The sequence below is a fragment of the Rhincodon typus genome, chromosome 20 (genome assembly GCF_021869965.1).
Source record: "Rhincodon typus isolate 14 chromosome 20, sRhiTyp1.1, whole genome shotgun sequence".
Classification (NCBI taxonomy): domain Eukaryota; kingdom Metazoa; phylum Chordata; class Chondrichthyes; order Orectolobiformes; family Rhincodontidae; genus Rhincodon; species Rhincodon typus.
In genome coordinates this window covers 41,120,338-41,143,018 of record NC_063351.1, presented here as the reverse complement: position 1 = coordinate 41,143,018, position 22,681 = coordinate 41,120,338, and the positions used below count along the sequence as shown (strand labels likewise).

At 42.8% G+C, this 22,681-nt stretch overlaps 1 protein-coding gene across 2 annotated transcripts in view; it reads right to left on the bottom strand.

Annotated features, from left to right (window-relative positions):
- Window positions 1-1,400: 1,400 nt before the first annotated feature.
- fbxw4 (F-box and WD repeat domain containing 4) overlaps window positions 1,401-22,681 on the bottom strand; it is a 142,672-nt gene continuing 121,391 nt past the window's right edge. For both annotated transcript variants that reach the window (XM_020516122.2, XM_020516123.2), the window contains exons 7-9: window positions 16,627-16,767; window positions 3,750-3,891; window positions 1,401-1,727 (exon numbers count right to left, since the gene is read on the bottom strand). In XM_020516122.2, the coding sequence (XP_020371711.1) occupies window positions 1,590-1,727; window positions 3,750-3,891; window positions 16,627-16,767 (421 nt within the window). In that variant the 3' untranslated portion in view covers window positions 1,401-1,589. The remainder of the gene's footprint in view (window positions 1,728-3,749; window positions 3,892-16,626; window positions 16,768-22,681) is intronic.

The window sequence follows — 22,681 nt, the reverse complement described above, 5'->3', positions numbered from 1 at the left end:
GTCTGTGAGGTTATAACTGATCTTAGCCCCAACTCCCGTTGACAACACAATATAGGATAAAATGTAGGATTTAAAGTGACACACACACATTACTGCTTTCTCTATTAAAATCTTCTTTAAAAGTCACATTTTTGCTCAAACTGAAAATGCTGTGCACAAGAAGGTAAGGTTTTCCTCTGGTCCTATCACTTCACAGAAAATCAAACCTGTCTTTCCAAACAGCATCCAGCAGTTCAAGGTCTGACCCTCAAATCACCCTAGCAATTAATTCCAGCTGTTTATTAACAACAACACTTAAGTTCTAGGCTTGCTTTTTGTAAGCCAGATCCTTTGCCCTCATCCTACTGTTTCTAAAGTATTGTTCTGCATTTCAACCTGGGATATGGTTTTGAATCAAGATTTCACTAATTTCCATTTTGTTGCCTGGTGCACAAGTCTGAAATAAGTGTCCAGAATTAGTGTGAGCTGCCTACATCTGCGAGTGAGTCCTTGGCAATAGCTGTGGTCCTCTGCCATTGACTCCAGAAAGCGCAAATAATTCAGTAATAGGAAGAGCCACTGATGTAAATGGTTTAAAGGCTGAACTGAATAATTAACCATTGATGGCAGCTGTGTAGAGAGAGCTTTACTTTTAGTTCAAAAGATTATAGGGAGCTTTACTCTTTATCTAACCCATTGCTACATCTGACCAAGGAGTGTTTAATGGGAGAGCATTGCTCTGTGGTGGGGTACAGGCATTTACAGGCATTTCATTCAGGAAGCTGCTATTATTATTTGAAGGGGCACGGGACCCAAAACGTTAACTCTGACATTTTCTTCACAGATGCTGAGCTTTTCCAGCAACTTCTGTTCTTGAAGCTATTATTTAACTTAAGTCTTTCAGGGGTAATTAGGAATGAGCGATAAATGCTGGCCTGACACCCACATGCTGAACCATGAATATTTTTAAAAAAAGCCCAAGTCTTGTTCACAAGGAGCTAATAGACAAAAAGATAGGAGCAGGAATCCAGGTGGATTCTTCTTCCCATCTTCTATGAAGGACACAATGGTGACTCTCTGAGCTTTGAACAAAGTGGTGAGGCAATGGCCTTATCTGTCTGCTTAGAAACTTCTCCAGCCAGTGTCTTAACAGTGGAAATTTCTTGAAGGCTAATGGTCCAATGTTCCTCCCTGAAATGCCAGTGGTTAAAAACTAGTATTAATGACGATCTTTCAGTTGGTGTTTGCGGGATCTTGCTGTTCAGAAATTGGCAATGTTTGCCTTCATATCTGAAGCATTGGATCATTGAGAGACAAGATTAGTATCCAGTTGAACAAGGACTTTTGCTTTCAACCATCACAACATCACTACAACTACTTCAGGCAAGGTTAATAATGGGAATCAGTTGAGTTATTACACATTAACAGATAAGTCGTAAAATTTATTGCAAATAAAGGAATCTTCCTCTATTTAAAAACAAAAATGCGATTCTTTAAGGGATTGTGGCATTGGATGTGAATGAGTAGTTCCTGTCTCGACGTAGCAACTGACAACGTGCTGACTTCTGATGTGCAGTATTGGGATCCCCACTTCAGGTATTCTCATCCATTTATTTCCCGTGCTGTTGGTCACAGATTGTAAAATCCAACATGTAAAGCGCATGGGCCAAGACACTGTAGAGATGTGAGGTAGTAAATCGGAGGCAGTAAACAGGGCTGCTGCTGCTGGGGGAGGAGAGGAAAAAAACCTGGAGGAAAAGGAAACAAAGCATTGATTAGTTCCACAACCTGCGCTTTGCTGTTATTTGCACAAGAAATGCTGCAGTACATTAAGGTTAACGGACTGTTCAGGACAATCTCCTGCTTCAACCTTTATGTCTGCTGCCCTCTGCTGGAATACCAGAATCTCAGTAACTTCTCTCAATCTCTTATTTTTCACTGGAGACTGGACACTGATCAACTGCAGTGAGTGTCTGATTAACAGTGGCTATATTTTGTATGAAGAGCAAATTTGGGATAGGTGTTGATGTAATAGAAATATTTTCCTACTATCTCTGATACATTAGCTTCATTGGCTTATTTGTAGGGCTCAACCATAAAGAAAGACTGGGCAGACTGAGCTAGGAAAGGTGACCTGTAAAGAGGTTCGATGGTAGACATGAAAACATTTCTACATGCAAGGAAGTCCAAAACTAGGGGCCATAAACATCAGGTTTTTTTTTTCTTTTTTTTTCCATGGGATGTGAGTGTCACTGGTATTATTGCTCATCTTTCTAAATGTACTTGACTGGATGGCTTGCTAGGCTATTCCAGAAAATAGCTAAAAGTCTACTACTTTGCTGTAGTCACATTTTGGCCAGATTAGGTAAAAGCAAATTTCCTCCCCTAAAAGATATTACAGAACCAGATAAGTGTTTATGATAATCAATATTAGTTCCATTGTCACCATTCTTCAAACTAACTTTCAATTTCACATCTTTATTAAGTTTCCACCTCCTAGTGTAGTAGAATTTAAATTTGTATCCCCAGAGCATGCCACCATTTCCTGAACATCATGAAATAATCTAATTGGAGTTTCAAATAAAGCTTCTTTACTCAGAGAGTCATACAATGTGCACCTCACCTCTAAAGGGAGGAAACTGAACCCATGCTGTTGGTGTCACTCTGCATTGCAAATAAGTCACCTAGCCAATTCAGCTAACCGATCCAACATCTGAGGATACCATGAAGGACCCTCTTCCTCAATCGAGACATGGTGGCCCTCAAGTTAAATCATCACCAGTCATCTCTCTCTTAAGAGAGAGCAGCCTATGAAATGGTAGAACTATGGTGAATTTACCAGGAGTAATTGAAGTGAGTGGATAGGTGTAGTTAGGAGTAGGTAGATAAACATCAGTGAGAAAGAAATGGAGGTTCGGTTGATAAAATGAGGTGTAGTGGGGCGGGAGGAGGTTTGTGTGGAGTATAAGCACCGTCATGGACCTACTGGGCTGAATGGCCTGATGTCATTTGATAACCTCATGGTTTGATATGACATAACCATTAGAGAGGCTGGAAAGACATCACCTATTAGCTATAAATGGAAGCTGTGTTGTTGGGCCAGTTTCCTGCGCCTGATTAGAGGAAATTGTGGATAATGGAGGGATCAGGATCAGGAGCATCATTCTGCGAAAGTCATGAAGCTTGGCGGTATTTTCTGATCAGATTCGTGCATGAAGAATGTGCACATCTACACAGTAACCAAACATATTACAGACAAAGATGCATTTTTTTGAAGTATTGTCACTGTTGTAATTTAGCAACACTGAAGACAATTTACACACGCAAGTTCCTCTAATAGCAATAAGGTATTAACCATACAATTTGTTTCTGTGATGGTGATTGAGGTGTAAACATTGGTCCAGGTATGGCCCTCCACACTACTGTACAAAATAGTGCCATGGGGATCTTTTACACCTACATGAGAAGGCAGGTGGGGCCTTGGTTTACACTTAATTTGAAAGATAACAGCAAAATTGTGCAGTGCTTTATCAGTGCATCACAGAGTGCTAAGTGGATTATGTGCTAAAGGCTCTAGAGTGAGACTTGAACGCACGATCCCATTAACGGAAGTAAGAGAGTGTTATCCCGTTCAGTTACAGCTGGCTCTGACAAAATGGCATTTGGGATGAAGCACCAATGGATGGTCAGTACTCTTAGAAAAGATGGTGATACAGTGCTGGAAAGCCAGAGAACATTAACATTCTTAGCATAAGCTGGACCAACCTTACCTGTAGACTCTTTGTCTGCCTCTTGTCCCAGAGACGCACAACACCATAGCGGGACGAGCCACTGGCAATCATGAAGTTTCCATCTGTCTGCAAGCAGTACAGTGCACTGTCATGAGGTTCTTCCCATTCCATCACACTGCGTCTGCAACAGAAGAGACAGATTAGAATAGTGATTGCATGACATCCAGTACTGACAGAAGAGATGGCAAAACTGCTGATCTCATAAGCACCCCATGTTTTTGTAAGCACCCGAAATATACCGCTGCTGGTCGACACAATGTATTTATGAATGGTGAATAAAAAATAGGAAAGAGTAAAGGGAAAGAGAGACATTGGGAAAGAACAAAACAAACAAGATGAGCAAGTTTTTATGTGGTTTCTGAAGGAAAATACGAAGGGTTGATGACAGGTCTGGGCTTTTGGGAGAAAGAATGAGCTTTCATTCCCACAGTGACTTTCACTACTTTGGGACATCACAAAGTGCATTTCAGTCTAATAAGTACTTCTTTGAAGCACATCATTGTTGTAATGTTGAAAGCTTGTCAGCAAAAGTATGCTCAAGATCTCACAAATGACAATGCCATAATGGCAAAGTAATTTTTTGATTATGTTTTTCGAAGGATAATTTGTGGCCCAGGATACTCTATGCATCTTCCTTCAGTCTAAAAATAACCATTCACCATTACTCTCTGTTTCCTGTCACTTAGCCACCATGCTTTTACTTCATGGGGTTCAGCTTTGCAGGGATGTATGTTATGTGGCACTTTATCAAAACTGTTTGGCAATCCATAAGCATCATGCAAATCATAATCCCACTGTGAATCAATGAACTACTGATTCTCTACTAAAGTAATTCTCTCTCTTATCAAGGGCAATCAGGTCTTGGATGACAAATTCTGGCTTTGTAAGTGATGGACATGCTGTATAGAATTTTTAAAAAGTTCCTTCCTCCTCCACTCACCTTCAAACATTTAATTCCCCTTCTCAACAGACATCAATCCAAGTCTTTTCAACAATGATGACTAATGCAAGTCTCATACCTTAGCTACGTTTGGCCCCTGCGCTTGTTGTTCGGGGTTGGTAGCTGTTTTATGATTCACCTCACATGTTTCATTGTTTTAAGCTCCTGTGTTATGGGTGGGCAGAGGGATTTGCAGGAGGACAATCATAATAATAAAGTAGGGAGGGTAGCCACTCACCCCAACATGCCTATGCCAGCTCTTTGAAAGAGCTTTTCAATTAGTTTCTCTCCTTTGCGCTTTCCATTAATTTTTTTCCATTTCACACAATCGTCCAATTCACTTTTGAAAGTTATTACTAAAATCTGCTTTCACTGCCCTTTCCACCAGCACATTCCAGATCCCAGCTCCTCGTTCTGTCATGAGGAAGATAGTATTGTGACTTTGTGGGGTGGGTGTGTGTATGTTTGTTTGCTTGTTTGTTTATGGGTGTATGGAAGGAAATGAACGTCAAATATGCATAATGAAAACCACTGGCAGTATAAGGCAGCTCAGCGATTCAAACTATCTCAGCGTTGATGAAGACAGCCTCACTAACTTGGAGGAGTCAGCTGACAGTGCAGTACAGTCACAGGATCACTGCTGTGTTTACTATGAATGCTGGAGATGAAATGAGTATCGAGAGAGCTGTAGACTATGCAAGAAACCATTAAAAAGCTGCTTTCTGAGTCCATTAAAGCATTCTCAACCAGGGATCGTCTAATTCATCTCCTTGCTGTATTTATTCATTCATTCTCAGAACGTAAGCATCAATAGCAAGATCAGCATTTATTGCCTATCCCTAATTGTCCTCATGAAGGTGGCGGTGAGCTACTTCTTGAGCTACTTGCAGTCCATGTGTAAGTCCACCCACAATGCTGTCAGGAAAGGAGTTCCAGGATTTTGGCTCAGCAACAATGAAGGAATAGCCAATAGATTTCTAAGTCACAATGGTGTGTGGCTTGGAGGCTTTAACCCTGAAAGTCCCAGCCCAGCTCTTAATCTGTTTTACGAATCTCTCAGATGCAGTCAGGAAGAAAAATCAATTATCACAAATGTGTCATAATCAACTTTTAAAAAAAAAAGCACAATTTCATCAGTAGGGGATAACTGAGTCACATCGAATGCTGCTATCCTATTTTTAATCTCTGATCTCATCAGAACAGTGGTAGGACGGCTGCAAACTTTCCCATGAATCCCACAGACATGCACAGGAGTTCTTGCTAGGAAGTGCTTGGGTGGATATTAGAATGAGGACTCACCTCTGATACTCTCCTGATTAAAAGGCCTAGCAACATCTACTACGTGAATAACTACTGGGTGGGCTATTGAGGTTAAGCTATTGAGACAATAGTCAAGTTCATTGTTCCCTTAAACCTATCCAGCTATAATTCCTCTTTCTCTCATACCATCCTTTTGCACACCCTGCATATTTGGCTGTGCCCTGGAAACCATGGAGGATACATAAGCTTTCAGAATGTGAGTAGGCTTTCTGGCAATTATCACTTTACAAGAAGGGCAAGTGTGACAGAGTGGGGTGGAAGCCCCCAGACTGCCAAAAACAATTTGCCCTCAAATCAACTGCTTGACCCTTGGCCATTCGCTCCAACACTTGGGACCTTTGGTCATTTGAAACTAGCTTGTAAAAAAACAAGAGCAAAGAGGCTTTGCTGTTCGAATGGCACAGCCATGCCAATCTTCTTTGCAATTACTGAATATGGTTCTACTGTCTTCTGAAGAAAGTCGCACAGATTCGCATCACTCATTAAGAAATGCATTTCTCATGTCTCATTCTGGACCACGTTCAGAACATTTCTTTTTAAATAATGATGCACATCTTCAAAATAAAAACAGGATTTGGATGATGCTGACAACAACAGAATTTGTTGTCCCTACTTAGTTGGTTTTACAAGTTGATAAAGGACTAACATCTTGCAGTCTAGCTGATAAAGTTACTCTTGAAGTGCTGTTAGAGAGTGATTCAAGGCTCTAACCCAGTAAAGACGAATGACGGTGGAGGTGGTGGTGTCCCACACATATGCTACCCTTGTTGTTCTAGGCAGATGGTTACCTCCACAACATTGCCCAATTCTGCACCTGCCTCAGGTAATTGACAGCTGAAACCCTCAAACATCCCTTGCTATCAAGATACAATTTTTCCAATGTACTCCTAGTTGACCTTCCAAATTCTATACCCTCCCTGCAAATTTGAGCTTACTCATAATTTTGCTGCCTGTGTCCTAATTCCCATCAAGTCCCATTTGTCCATCACTCCTGTATTTACCAATTTGACTCCCAGTTTTGCAAATATAGTACTTTGATTTTAAAATCACTCACCCTTCTTTGTAAATTTCTCCAGCCTTAAGACGTCCTGAGATATCTATGCTCTGCCAATTCAGGTCTCTTCAGAATCCCTGAATACGATCAATCCAGGAATGGTGGCCATGTTTTCAGCTGCCTAGACTCCAAGCCTTGGAATTCACTCCCTAAATCCCTAGACCCCCTTTCCTCCTTAAAGACACTTCTTAAAATCTACTTCATCCGACCACATTGCTCTGTGTCAAACTTTGTTTGGTAATGTTTTTTGAAAACCAGGAATGCTTTATTATGTTAAGGGTGCTATACATAAACAGGTCATTTCTGTTGTTGTTTACATGGTTCAATTAAAGCAGCCTTGGTAAGTTTCTCCAAGAGACCTGGTAGATGGAACACACTGACGCCGTGAGAGTGCAATGTTGGTGGAAGGAGTAGATGCTCAAGGTGCTGAATGGAATGCCAATCAAATAGATCACCTAATTGTTACAGTGCAAAAGGAGGCCATTTGGCCCTTTGAGCCTGCACTGGTTCTATTAATTACTGCCAATCTACTCCTATTCCCCCATATCCTTGCATACTACTTCTATCCAAACAACAATCCAATGCCATTGTGAATGCCTCGATTAAACCTGCCTCCACCACCTTACCAGGCAGTGTATTCTTTACCCTAAGTACTTGCTGTGTGAAACCATTTCTTCTCACTTCACTCTTGCTGATCAAGTGTATTCCAGGATGTTGTGGGAAGTTAGGGAAGAAATTGCAGGGTCCCCTAGCAGAGACATTTGTATTACCTATAGCCATGGATGAGGTGCCAGAGGAATGTTGTGCCATTAATTAAAGAAGGCTGTAAACAGACACCTGGGAACTACAGACAGGTGAGTCTGACATCAGTGGTGGATAAATTGTCGGAGGTAATTTTGAGAGATAGGATTTACGTCCATTTGGAGAGGCAAGGACTGCTTAGGATAGTCAGCATGGCTTTGTGCGTGGGAAATCGTGTCTTGCAAACTTGATTTGACTTTTTTGAGGATGTAACCAAAAAGATTGATGAGGGCAGAGCAGTAACACTATCTACATGGACTTTTGTAAAGCCTTTGACAAGGTTCCTTATAGTAGACTATTTAGCAAGGTTAGATCACATGGAATACACAGAGAACTAGCAATTTGGATACAGAACTGACTCGAAAGTAGGAGACAGAGTGGTGGTGGAGGGTTGTTTTTTGGACTAGAGGCCAAGACCAGCAGAGTTCTGCAGAGATTGGTGCTGGGTCCACTGTTGTTTGTCATTTATATAAACGATTTGGATGAGAATTTAGGAGGCATGGTACATAAGTTTGTGGATGACACCAAAATTGGTGGTACAGTCAACAGTGTAGGTGGTTATCTGATATTACAAAGGGATCTTGATCAATTGGGCCAATGGGCTGAGGAGTAGCAGATGGTTTAATTTGGATAAATGTTAGGTATTGCATTCTAGTAAAATGAACACAGGGCAGGACTTATACAGTTAATGGCAGGCCCTGGATAGTGTTATCAAACAGAGGAACCCAGGGGTTCAGGTACATAGTGTTTTGAAAGCTGAATCACAGTTAGACAGGATGGTTAAGAAGGCATTTATCACACTTACCTTCATTGCTTATACCAATGAGTTTAGGAGTTGGGACATCATGTTGAGGCTGTGAGGGCACTTTTGGAGTACTGTGTACAGTTCTGGGTGCCCTGCTATTGGAAGGAAATTATTAAACTGGAGAGCGTTTCAGAAAGGATTTACCAGGATGTTAACGGGACTGGAGGGTTTGAGTTGTAAGGACAGGCTGGAGCATAGGGGGTTGACAGGTGAGTTTATAGAAGTTTATAAAATAATGAGGAGTATAGATAGAGTAAATGGTAGTTGTCTTTACCCTAGGATGGGGGATTTCAACAACAGGGGGCATATTTTTAAAGTGAGAGGAGAAAGATTTTAAAATGACACGCGGGGCAAATCGTTTTACACAGAGGATGGTTCGCGTGTGGAATGAACTTCCTGAGGAAGTGGTGGATATGGATACAATTACAATGTTTAAAAGACATTTGGATAAGTACATGAATAAGAAAAGTTGAGGGATATGCTCCAGGAGTAGGCAGGTGGGGCTAGTTAGTTTGGGATTATGTTTGGCGTGGACCAGTTGGAATGTGTGTGATTCTATGAGGGGTATAGATAAGGTGAATAGGAAAGGTCTTCTCCCTGGAGGCTGGGGTGTTCAAAACCAAAGGGGCATATTTTTAAGCTGCGATGAGAAAGATTTAAAAGGGACCTGAGGGGCAACTTTTTCACAGAGTGGTTTGTATGTGGAATGAACTGCCAGAGAAAGTGGTAGATGCAGGTATAGTTACAACAATTAAAATTCAATTTGGACATGTACATGAGTAGGAAAAGTTGAGAGGGGGATGGGCCAAATGCAGACAAGTGGGACTAGTTTGCTTTGGGAAACTTGATTGGCATGGACGTGTTGGATCAAAGGGTCTGTTTCCGTGCTGTATGACTCTATGCTGCATTTTCACATCACTTTAAATCTACACTCTCTCATTCTTTTTCTCTTTTGAATGGGAACAATGTTTTCCTATCTACTCTGAATACTTTGAACTGATTGACATTCAGCTCCTTTAGTGTTGTTGGAGCTGAATTCATCCAAGCAAACGAACAGTATTTCCTCATTTCACATGATGGTGGAGTGACTTTGCAAAATCAGGAGGTGAGTCACTTGCTACAGAATTTGATGCTTCTGACCTGTTCAATATGGACAAATTCCAGCTTTTACTATTCAGTGGAAAGGAGTAGGGAGCTAATATAGATCATCACTTCATCATAGGTATCTAAACAGGCAGAAAGACTCTGGTTCAAAGTTGGTCTGTCTTTTGTCAGAGATTTGAAATAAGTTGGGCAGTAAGGAACACTACACTGGATCCTCCATGTCCTCAACCATCTCTATCTCTGCAATGCCTCCCAGCTCTGCATACCCTCAAGATTTCTCTACTCCTGTACTCTGGCCTCTTTCGTCATCACAATCCCCATTGCTCAATCAGTGGTAAACATGATTTCAGTGCCTGGGCCATACGCTCTGGAATTCCATCCACAAACCTCTCTGATTCTCTTCTCCTTTCAGATAGTCTTTCAAATTCAACTCAATAAACACTTGGTCACCTGGCCTTATGTCTCCTATGGCTCAGTGTCAATTTTACATTGATAATCGTTCCTATGAGGCAGATTAAAATTGCTGTACAGTTACAAATTTTGTTGCATCTAATCTCATGCTGCACCTGCCTTGGGAGTGTTTGATGGGGTCATTGTGGAAAGAGCTTTACTCTGTATCTAGCCCTGTGCTGTACCTGTCCTAGGAATGTTTGATGACGACAAAGTCGAGGACGCTTTACTTACAGTTTACTTTCAGTACAAGAGTAGAGTTAACTTTCAGTTTAAAAGGATAGAGAAAGCTTTACTCTTTATTTAACCCTGTGCTGGGAGTGTTCAATAAGACACTGTGGACAGAGCTTTACTCTATATCTAACCCCAGGCTGTTTCTGTCCTGGGAACATTGAACAGGGACAGTTAGATTCAGAGGGACCATTACGCTGTATCTAACCCAGTGCTATATCTGTTTTGGGAGTGTATGTTGGAGACAGTGTAGAGGGTGATTTACTCTGTATCTAACCTGTAACATACTGTCAGTGTTTTCCACTACCTCACAACCAATATTTGCTAATCTGGTGAACATATGGAAATACTTCAAGCACATTTGTATCATGTCAGCAGTGGGTAAGTTGTTGGAGGAGATTCTGAGAGACAGGATCTGCATGTATTTGGAAAGGCAAGGACTGATTAGGGATAGTCAGCATGGCTGTGTGTGTGGGAAATTGTGCCTCACAATTTTATTTAATTTTTTAAAGAGGTGGCCAAGAAGATAGATGAAGGCAAAATGGTAGACATTATCTATATGGACTTCAGCAATGCGTTCGACAAGGTTCTACATGGTAGATTGGTTAGTAAGGTTAGGTCACATGGGATCCAAGAGGAGCTAGCCAATTGGATACAAAATTGGCTTGATGGTGGAGTCAGAGGGTGGTGGTAGGGAGTTGTTGTTCAGACTGGAGACCTGAGACCAACAGTGTGCCACAGGGATGAGTGCTGGGTCGACTGTTCATCATTTATATAAATGATTTAGATGAGAAATAAGGAAGCATTTTTAGTAAGTTTGTGGATGACACCAAAATTACAATGAAGAAGGTTACCTAAGATTACAATGGAATCTTGATCAACTGTGCCAGTCGGCCGAGGAGTGGCAGATGCTGTTTAATTCAGATAAATGCAAGGTGTTGCATTTTGGTAAGACAAACCAGGGCAGGAATTACACAGTTAGTTAATGGTCAGACTCTGGGGAGTGTTTTCAAACAGAAAGACCTAGGGGTGAATGGTACATAGTTCCTTGAAAGTGGTGTCATGGTGGTGAAGAAGGCATCTGGAACGCTTGCCTTCATCAGTCACAGCAGTGAGTACGGAGTTGGGATGCCATATTACAACTGTACAGGACATTGGTAAGGCCACATTTGGAGTACTGCACACAATTCTGGGTACCCTTCTATAGGAAGGATATTGTTAAACTTGAGAGAGTGCAGAAAAGATTTACAAGGATGTTGCTGGACTGGACGGTTTAAGCTATAGGGAGAGGTGGAAAAGACTGGGGCTATTTTCCCCGGAACGTCGGAGGCTAGTAGTGACCTCATGGAGATTTATAAAATCATTACAAGCATTGAATAGGATGAATAGGGTCTTTTTCCTATGGCGGGGGAATCCAAAACTAAAGGGCACAGATTTAAGGTGAGACGGGAAAGATTTAAAAAGGGGCAATGTTTTCATGCAGAGGCGTGTACGAAATGAGCTGTCAGAGGAAGTGGTGAAGGTAGATACAATTACAACAGTTAAAAGCCATCTGGACGGGCATATGAATAGATAGGGTTTAGAGAGATATGGGCCAAATCCCAGCAAGTGGGACAAGGTCAGGCCAGGATGTCTGGTCAGTGCAGACGAATTGGTCCAAAGGGTCTGTTTCTGTGCTGTGCGAATCTATAACTCTTCGGTAGAAGCGAGTAAAAGACATTTTGAAAGCTGGGTGGATAGAAAAGATTTAGTGGGATATGGGCCAAACACAAGCAAATGAGACTTGTTTATTTTTGGAAACTTGGTCAGCATGGATGACTTGGACCGAAGGGCCTGTTTCCGTGCTGTATGATACTGGACTGAATCTGTACAATTTTCACAATAATGAATGTGCATTTCCAGCTGTCGCATTGACTTTTATTGCCACAAGATGGCAACAGTATCCCACAGGACAAGACATGTTACATTTAAACCGGAGCTGAACTGTCTATAGGCTGTTCAGGTGAGCTCGTACCTCTGCACTGTCATCTGGCTTTGTTCTGCCATCAGACTCTGTTCATATTTTCTCTCTCTTTGGTGTGACGTATTAATTCAGAAAATAATTCTTCCAAATTTACAGTCTTAGTTAATAATATTCTCCAGCTCCAATTCAGATATATTCCTTAGGAAAATGCCAATTCCTTAGGACTGTCTCTCAGGACTTGTTAGTTTGGACCATGAGAGCAGTCTGCTATCAGAGTTAGAGGCTTCTAAATTCAAACCCTGCTCCAGGGCCTGAAAATGTAATCACAGCTGACACTGCAGTCAGCATCAATAAAATTCTGTTGCACCAGGACTTCTTTCCTTTATGTGGGACTTGGAAACTGAGCACAGTTTATAATTTTGGCATATTACAAATGACTGTGTTGTTGGCAACACAGAAGTACACTCCAACTCCTAACTGCCTATGAAAAGATGGTAATGAACTGCCACTTTTAAACTTCTGCAGTCCTCAGGAGTGTAGAGACACCCAGGTGTTCTTAGGGAGAAAATTTCAGGATTTTGAACCAACATCAATGAAGGAATGGTGATATAGTTCTAAGTCAGAATGGTGAGTGGCTTGGCAATGAACTTGTGATTTTTCCATGCATCTGCTGCCTTTCCCCTTTAGATGGTAAAGACTAAGTGTTTGGAAGGAACAGCTTCACAATAGCACTAATATAAACCACAGTAAGTAGAACATCATCTTGGCTTGATAGCAGCAGCTTCTCAATGGAGAATACCACTCGGACTGCTACTGCATGGTAGAAGTGTGAAACTGCTAGCTTTATCTGCTGCTGTAATGTTTTGAAACACCTGGGTTATCTGAGGCAGACTGGGCACTTTTCAGGAATGAAAGTAGCAGCCTGAGGCTAATTCATACATTTGTGTGATATGCACTGAGTAATGCTCTGATCTGGGTAGCCGTTAACCAAAGTGTGTACCAGGAATTGCACTAACAATCAATTTAAAATTCCCAGTCAGGCTTGTAATGTGGTGCTCTTGCACTTGCTAGAAGATAGAAGCATAGAAAACAGAAGCAGGAATAGGCCATTTGGCCCCTCGAGCCTGCTCTGCCATTCAACATGATCATGGCTGATCATCCTGATCCTGTTTTCACTCTGTGCCTTTTGATCCCTTTAGCCCTAAGACTTATGTCTAACTCGTTCATGAAAATTCAATATTTTTGCCTCAACTGTTTTCTGTGGTTGAGAATTCCGCAGGTTCACCACTCTCTGGGTGAAGAAATTTCTCCTCATCTCAGTCCTAAATGGCTTATCCTGTATCCTTAGACTGTGATCCCGGTTCTGGACACCACAGTCACTGGGAAGATCCTTCCTCCATATACACTGTCTAGTCCTGTTAGAATTTTATAGGCTTCTTCGAGATCCACCCTCGTTCTTTTAAACACCAGTGAATATATTCCTAGCTGGTCCAGTCTGTCTTCATACGTCACTCCTGCCATCCTTGGAATCAGTCTAGTAAACCTTCAAAGCACTCCCCCTCCATAGCCAGAACATCCTTCCTGAGTTGAGACCAAAACTGCACATAAAACTCCAGTTGTGATCTCACAAGGGCCCTGTACAAATGCAACAAGACATCCCTGCTCCTGTACTCGAATCCTCTCGCTAGGTAGGCCAAATTACCATTTGCCTTCTTCACCGCCTGCTGCACCTAATTGCTTACTTTCAGTGATTGGTGTACAAGCACAACCAGCTCTCACTGCACTACACCCCCAATTTATTGCTGTTCAGATAATAATCTACTTCCTGTTTTTGCTACTGAAGTGGATAACTTCACATTTATATAATTCATCTGTCATGCATTTGCCCAGTTTGACAATGGTTGAACAGGCTCATTTCTTCAACTCTCCCAGTCAGTAAATTTGCAATAAAGAGAGAATTGGGGAAAGAGATGTCACATTTTTGAATGCAGTAAACAGTCAACATTCACAACTGCAGAAGTCAGCAAGCATCAAAGACTCCAAAAATCCAGACTGCTGAGAGGTTCAATCTCCGGAAGAAGGGGTAATGCACAGGGTCCAAATGAGGGGAGAACATTCAAACCAGTGAGGACTGCTTTTCAGTAACTCATGCTGAGTGTGCAAGCGTAGGCATGTTGACATAAAGAACCAAAATAGAACAGGTCCTGAACACACTTGGATCATGATGCCCCCTCCTCTATAAATTGCAGAGATTTGTGTAAGAACAAAGCCCACTTTACAGATGACCCAGACATTAAAGGCTGCATATAGCTGAGACAGATCACTTCATAGTCAGAGCCTATGCTGTGTTGAGGTAGCTGTTTTCAGACAGAATGAGTATACAACAACAACCACCTGTATTTAAATTGCTACTTCAATGTAGAAAAATGCTCCGAGGCACATCACAAGAGCGTGATCAGCAAAAACTGACACTGAGTCACATAAGGAGATATCAGGATGGATGGTTCAAAGTTCAGAAAATGAGGGATGCTTTAAGGTTCATCTTAAAAGGAGGAGAGAGAGGCAGAGTGCTTTAGAGAGGAAATTCTGGGTTTTTGGATCCAGGCAGCTGAAAGTACAATCACCACCATGACATGAAGCAAAATCAGAACTGGAGGAGCCCAGAATGGAGAGAGTTTTAGGGTTGGAGGAGGTTACAGAAGAAAGGGAGCTGGAGAACATAGGAAAGGTGAACAGGAGTAAGCCACACAGCTACTTGTACCTGCTTCACTCAACAAGATCACAGACCTTGGTTCACAATCCCATTTTCCCGCTCAATTCCCATATCCATTATTTCGCATATCTGTTCATTTCCCTTTTCATCAGGTGAAGGGAAGGCTTGGATTTGGCTGTGACTCATCCCAATGGAGATTAGCTTGTCTATCTTAAGTGTTCATGCACAGCGTCTGGAGACAGAAAGGACTGCAGATGCTGGAAGCTAGAGTCAAAAAATGAGAGGCTGGAAAAGCACAGCAGGTAGACAGCCAAGAAGCTGAAAAGTCAACGTTTTGGGCTGGAATCTTTCTTAAGGACTGTGGAGGGGGAGGGAAGCGCAGAAGTAAATAGAGGGAGCGGGGTGGGACTGAGGTGAAGGTAGGTGAGATGAAGATAGGTGGATGCAGGTAGGGGGCTACTGTAGTTGGTCAGTGGGAAGGGTGGAGCAGATAGGTGAGTCAGAAGGTGGACAGGTTGGGGGAGGAGAGATTTTAAAGCCGGTGAAGTCAATATTCAGGCTATTCGGCTGTAAGCTCCCGAGGCGAAATATGAGGTGTAGCACCTTTGCAGGGAAATGTACCGGGTGTGGTGGAGGGGTTGGTGGGGTGTGTGGAGCTCTGTCCAAGGCCCCAAACAATGCTTCCAAATCCAGCAGAGATTCACCTGCACTTATCTAACCTCATCTACTGTATCCGTTGCTCCTGTTGTGGTCTCCTCTATATGGGGGAGACCAAACGCAGACTCAGGGACCATTTTGCAGAGCATCTCCACTCTGCATGCTCCAACCAGCCTGACCTTCTGGTTACTATCCACTTTAACTCCTCCTCCCACTCCCATTCCCCTGGTGACATGTCCATCCCTGGCCTCCTCCACTGTCAGTGTGAGGCCAAACACAAACTGGAGGATCAAAACCTCATTTTCGCCTCGGGAGCTTACAGCCCAATGGCCTGAATATTGACTTCGCCAGCTTCAAAGTCACTCCTCCCCCCACCTGTCCATCTTCTGACTCACCTATCTGCTCCACCCTTCCCACTGACTAACCACAATAGTCCCCTACCTGCATCCATCTATCTCCATTTCACCTACCCTCCCCCTCACCCCAGCCCCACACCCCTCCCTTTATTTACTTCTGGACTTCCCTCCCTCTCTCCAGTCCTGAAGAAGGGTTCCGACCTGAATTTCGGCGCAGGCTTGGAGGGCCTAAGGGCTTGTTCCTATGCTGTAATTTTCTTTGTTCTTTGAAACATTGACTTTCCTGCTCCTTGGATGCTGTCTGGACAGCTGTGCTTTTCCAGCACCACATTTTTTGCATAGAGTTTGACCACTCAGAACAGGAAGGTGTCTGATTCAGTAGCTGTGAAGTGCGACCTTCAACAAACACCTACGGCATGGGCAGGAATGAGAGTTTGTTCGGAGAAACAAAAATTTGCTTACCTGATGCTGGCTCGCATATCCCACTGTCTGATGTAGGTGTCATATCCACAGGTCAGCACCACTGAGGGAGTCTCATACAGGATATCTAAGACCCCTGCTCCCCTGCGGAAATCGGACCCCAGACAGCTCTCAAGCTGACCACTAGAACAGAATACAAACACAGTATTAATTGTGAGCTAGGAAACAGATCTTACAATTGCCAACTGCTTACAAATGAAGAAAGAAATTGCATTTATATAGCATCTTGTGTCACCTAAAGCATTTTATAGCCAATTAACACATGGAAGGGTAGTCATTGCTGTAATAATGGAGGAAATGCTATAGCTAACTGTCCTACAGACAGCTCTCACAAACAGGTATGTGATAATGACAGAATAATCTGTTTTAGTGGTTCTGAGAGTGGGTCATCGCCTGAAATTTTAACTTTATTTTTCTCACTGTAGGCACTTTGTGACTTGCTGAATATTGTCAGCAACTTTTGTTCCTTGTGAGTTTTTTTTTAAATTGAGGGGTAAAATATTGGCCAGATCACTGGAAACACACTCCCCTTTTTCAAAGTAGTAACCATGGAGTCTGTTACTCCTACCAAAGAAGGTAGATGGGGTCTCAGTTTCACACCTCATCTGAAAGGCAGTACCTCTGACTGTGTAAAAACCAAAAGAACTGCGGATGCTGTAAATCAGGAACAAAAACAGAAGTTGCTGGAAAAGCTCAGCAGGTCTGGCAGCATATATGAAGAAAACATCAGAGTTAACGATTCAGGTCCGGTGACCCTTCCTCAGAAAGTGTTCTGATGAAGGGTCACCGGACCCGAAATGTTAACTCTGATTTTTTTTCCTCTGACTGTGCAGCTCTCAGGAGCGTGCTGGGATTGACGGTATCTATTGTGTATTCATGTCTCTGGACTGCAACTTGCACACAGGACTCACTTCAACAAAGAGCTCACTGTTCTGGTCACTCAGCATTACTGATGTAGAGGTGCTAAAACTGGTCTCAGTTTCCCCAAACTGGAGTTGGAGTGAGAGAGAGAGAGAGAGAGAGAGAGAGAGAGAGAGAGAGGAGTATTTGGAAGAAATGATCACTTGAAATGATTTGGATTTATGATCACTTGCAAAGGCACAGTTTGATCTATGATAGTCAGCATGGATTTGTGAGGGGTAGATCATGCCTCACAAACTTTATTGAATTCTTTGAAGAGGTGACCAAACACGTGGATGAAGGTAGAGCAGCGGATATGGTATACATGGATTTAAGTAAGGCGTCTGATAAGGTTCCCCATGGTACGCTCATGCAGAAGGTAAGGAGGCATGGGATAGGGGGAAATGTGTCAGATTGGATTCAGAATTGGCTGACCCTTAGAAGACAAAGGGTGGTACTGGACGGAAAATACTCAACATGGTGCTCAGTTACGAGTGGTGTACCACAAGGATCTGTTCTGGGTCCTCTTCTATTTGTGATTTTTGTAAATGATTTGGATGAAAGAGTGGAAGGGTGGATTAGTAAATTCACGGACGATACAAAGGTGGGTCGTGTTGTGGACAGTGCGGAGGGCTGTTCTAGGTTACAAAGGGACATTGATAGGCTGCAGAGCTGGGCTGAGAAGTGGCAGATGGAGTTTAACCCTGAAAAGTGTGAGGTGCTTCATTTTGGAAGGACAAACTTGAAAGCAGAATACAGGGTTAACGGAAAGATTCTTGGCAGTGTGGAGGAGCAGAGGGATCTTGGGGTTCATGTCCACAGTTCCCTGAAAGCTGCCACCCAGGTGGATAGAGTTGTTAAGAAGGCGTATGGTGTGTTAGCTTTCATTAATATAGGAATTGAGTTCAAGAGCCGTGAAGTTATGCTCCAGCTATACAAAAGCCTGGTTCAGCCACGTCAGGAGTATTGTGTTCAGTTCTGGTTGCCTCATTACAGTAAAGATGTGGAAGCATTGGAAAAGGTGCAGAGGAGATTTACCAGGATGTAGCTTGGAATGGAGGGAAGGTCTTACGAGGAAAGGTCGAGAGAGCTAGGGCTTTTCTCTTTAGAACGATGAAGGATGGAAGGTGACTTGATAGAGGTGTACAAAATGATCAGAGGTATAAACAGGGTGGACAGCCAGAGACTTTTTCCGAGGATGGAGGTAGCTGTTACGAGGGGGCATAGTTTTAAAGTGAGTGGAGGTAGATATAGGGGAGACGTCAGAGGTAGGTTCTTTACTCAGAGAGTGGTCGGGGCGTGGAATGCATTGCCGGAGAGGGTCGTGGAGTTGCCCTCATTAGGGGCATTTAAGCGGCTATTAGATAGGCATATGGATGATAGTATAAGGTCGTGGTGGAGGTTAGATAGACCTTAGGTTTAGGGTACAAGTTCGGCACACCATCATGGGCTGAAGGGCCTGTACTGTGCTGTACTGTTCTATGCTCTATGTTCTAAATCAGCCAGGTTTTCTGCTCCTGATCAACATTCAGTATAGATGTGCTGGATGGAATCCGGATAGGTATGAGATCAATGAACAGCTGACACACTCAATCTGCTGACCCCAGGAACGAACATTCATTGGATACCCACGGGAGCTCAGGCAGTAGCAGACAAAGTGAGTAAAAGGTAATAGAATCGCACAGCACAGGAGGAGGCCATTCCGCATTAGCGTCTCGATTCATCCTGCTTTCTCCACACCCCTACAAATATTTCCTGGTCAAGTATTAATTCTATTCCTTTTTGAAAGTTTCTACTGAATTTGCTTCCACCACCCTTTCAGGCAGCATATTCCAGATCGCAACAACTCAGTGTAAAAGGAAGACATCCTTGTTCTTAATATCCATCTTTAACCTCTGGTTACCAAGCTTCCTGCTAGTGGAAGCAGTTTCTCTCTCTCACCCATATGATTTTGAAAACCCAAATGCCAGCTACTCTCGACTGCCTGTCTTGTAAGGAAAAGAACACAAGCTTCTTCACATAACAGAAATGCCTCATCCCTGGATCTGTTCCAGTCAATCTCCTTTGCGTCTTCTCCAGGGCTTTGAAACCCTTCCTAAATATGGTGTGTCCAGTATTGGATAAAATACTGCAGCTGAGATTTAACCCGCAGTTTTTAAAAAATGCCAGCACTTTCATGAGCATCTGTGGAGCGAGCTGGGAAAGTGAAGTTTGGTGATCGTCCATTGTCTTTCACCCTATAGGCAAACCTCTCTCCCATACTGAAAACATTCAAAGAAAGCAATCCTTTATTTCTGCCCATGGCCACAAGTGTGTTTGAGGGAAAATACACTTACTACACAGCACTGAATGAAGTTGGTGAGAACTCACAAACATTCTAAAGAGCCATCTGACTGCACAGACGCAGAAAAGAAAATGGACACTTATTTAATTTGCCTGACCTAACGTGTCAGCGGGGCCAGACTTTATTAAGATGGAGACCACACCAAAAGCCTGAACAGACCAGAGAAAAAAGGCCAATGCAATGTTAAAAAATAAGTAAACACCTTTGTCTGGGGGAATGGTTTGCAAAAGGAGATTATTAGTTGAAGCATGGTGCTCCCAGATCTAACGGAGTGCCCCAGCACAGGCCAAGCAGTGACTGACTACACTCCTCTGATCACAGCTAGCCACACACTGGGGTAGGCCCGTTCCTCACTCACTTTCCAAAGAGAAGATTATGTAGAGTAACAATTTCTTTGTCAATGTTCAATTCTCCCCTTGGACATGACTGTGCATGACTACATTGCACCTCGATACTTTGTCCTTAGCAACCATTTAGAGCTGCTAAGCTGGCCTTAGCAACAGTCTCTTGTAAGCATCCCCCGACAAGCTTTATCATCAAGTACTTCAACTAATCCTTAACATTAACCTGGAGTGGTGTGTTATTGTGTGGCAGATTCTCAACGTTGGAGGCTGCCTAAACCTATTGGCGGCTGTGTTTTAACCCTTGCTGCTCTGTCTCGGCTTGAACAGGAGTATTTATTTCTTCAACCATTAGAGAGGGACTTCCATTTATATAGCTCTCTTAATAATAAAATGCGTCAAGGCACTTCACAAAAAAAATGATTACGCAGCAAATTTGACACAGCCATCCAAGGAGATTTTAGATCAACCAAAAAGTGGGTCAAGTGAATTTAAAGAAACACCATGAAGAGAGAGAAGCAGAATGTTTCACAGAAGGGATTTCAGAGTTAGGGCTCAGGCAGCTAAAGATATAGCTGCCAATGTAGGAGTGATTAGAATTGGGGGTATGCAAGAAGCCAGAATTGTAGGAATACTGAGATCTGGAAGGGCTGTAGAGGTGGAAGATATTACAGAAAGACAGAGAGAGAGAGACAGACAGACAGACAGACAGACAGACAGAGACAGACACAGACAGAGAGAGAGAGAGAAGGGGTGAGGGGGCACAAGGCTGTCGGATTATTTCACTTTAAGTTCTGCTCTCAGGAGAAGTTTGTGCCTCACCAAATCTTTTTACAGTCTTATCTCTTACTTACACTGACCTCCACAAGATGTCATTCCCTAGTCAACTGACTTCAAAATTCTCAGCTTCACCTTCAAATCTCTCCATTGTTTCAGTACTTGAAACTCCTTCACCCTTCTGTATTTCAACATCGCTGTTCTTTGTTATTCTACCTAAACATCTTTCTCCCTACTTTAAAACTTCTCTCTTTGACCATGTGACAATAAACCACGCAGTATTTACTTCGCACAGAAGAAGACCATTCAGACTAACAAGTCCATGCTGGTATTGGCTCCACGTGGGAAGACACAGTGGCTCAATGATTAGTACTGCCGCAACACAGCACCAGGGACCCAAGTTCGATTCCAGCCTTGGGTGACTGTCAATGGGAAGTTTGCACAATCTTTCCTGGGGTTCCACTGGATGCGCTGGTTTCCTCCCCCAAGCCAAAGATGTGGAGGTTAGGTGGACTGGCCATGTTAAATTGCCCCGTAGTGTCCACAGACGTACAGAGTAGCCATGATATTGTAGGGGAGGTGATGGCCTTGTGGTATTATCGCTGGACTGTTAATCCAGAGACCCAGATAATGCTCTGGGGACCGAGGTTTAAATTCCACCATGGCAGATGGTGAAATTTGAATTCAGTAAAATATCTGGAATTACGAATCTAATGATGACCATGAATCCATTGTTGATTGTTGAAAAAACCCATCTGGTTCACTAATGTCCTTTAGGGAGGGAAACTGACATCCTTACCTGGTCTGGCCTACACATGACTCCAGACCCACAGCAATATGGATGACTCTGAACTGCCCTTTGGGCAACTAGGGATGGACAATAAATGCTGCCTAGCCAGTGATGCCCTCATCCCTCATCAATAAAAAAAATATGGGGTGGTCGGTCTGGTTGGGATGCTCTTCAGACGGTCAGTGCAGATTCAATAATCCAAATGACCTCTATCTGCACTGTTGGGGTTCTACATGAACATCCCCCCCAACTTAATTTAACATTTTCCCTTTCTACAAACTCCACCAACACCACACATCACTTTATGAAGCACGCTGATAAAATGCAAATTGCTAGTAAGTGGGAATATTCTTTTTATCAAGTTGCTTTTTTCACAGTTTTCCACAGTTCATGGCGAGTAAAAGTTGACTTTGCTGAAACTGGTAGTAAATATTCCCTAAAGATATGTGGTTCAAACATGGCAAAATATTTCCAGAGAACTCCAGCACCATTCATAAACAAGATCAGTGTGCACATAGGTAAGGCACATGGCTCACAGCAGCATGAACAGAACAAAATAAGAGCCAATATTCACTGAAACTGTGAGGAGGCATTCTTCATCATTCAGCCTTCCTTCGCTATCTAGCGTTCTCGCATGAGTCCAAAGGTTGTGGGTTCAGGTCCCATTCCATTGGCTTGAGCCCCACGACCTAGGCTGACACTTACAGTGCAGTAATAAGAGAGTGCTGCATCATCAAAGCTGTCATCTTTTGGATGAAGCATTAAAATGAGGACTTGTCTGACATATTTGAAGGAGAGTGAGGCACATTCCTAATTTTTATTCACAAGACTACAGATGATGTTTTTTCCACTTTGTTTATGGGACATGAGTGTCACTGCTCAGCT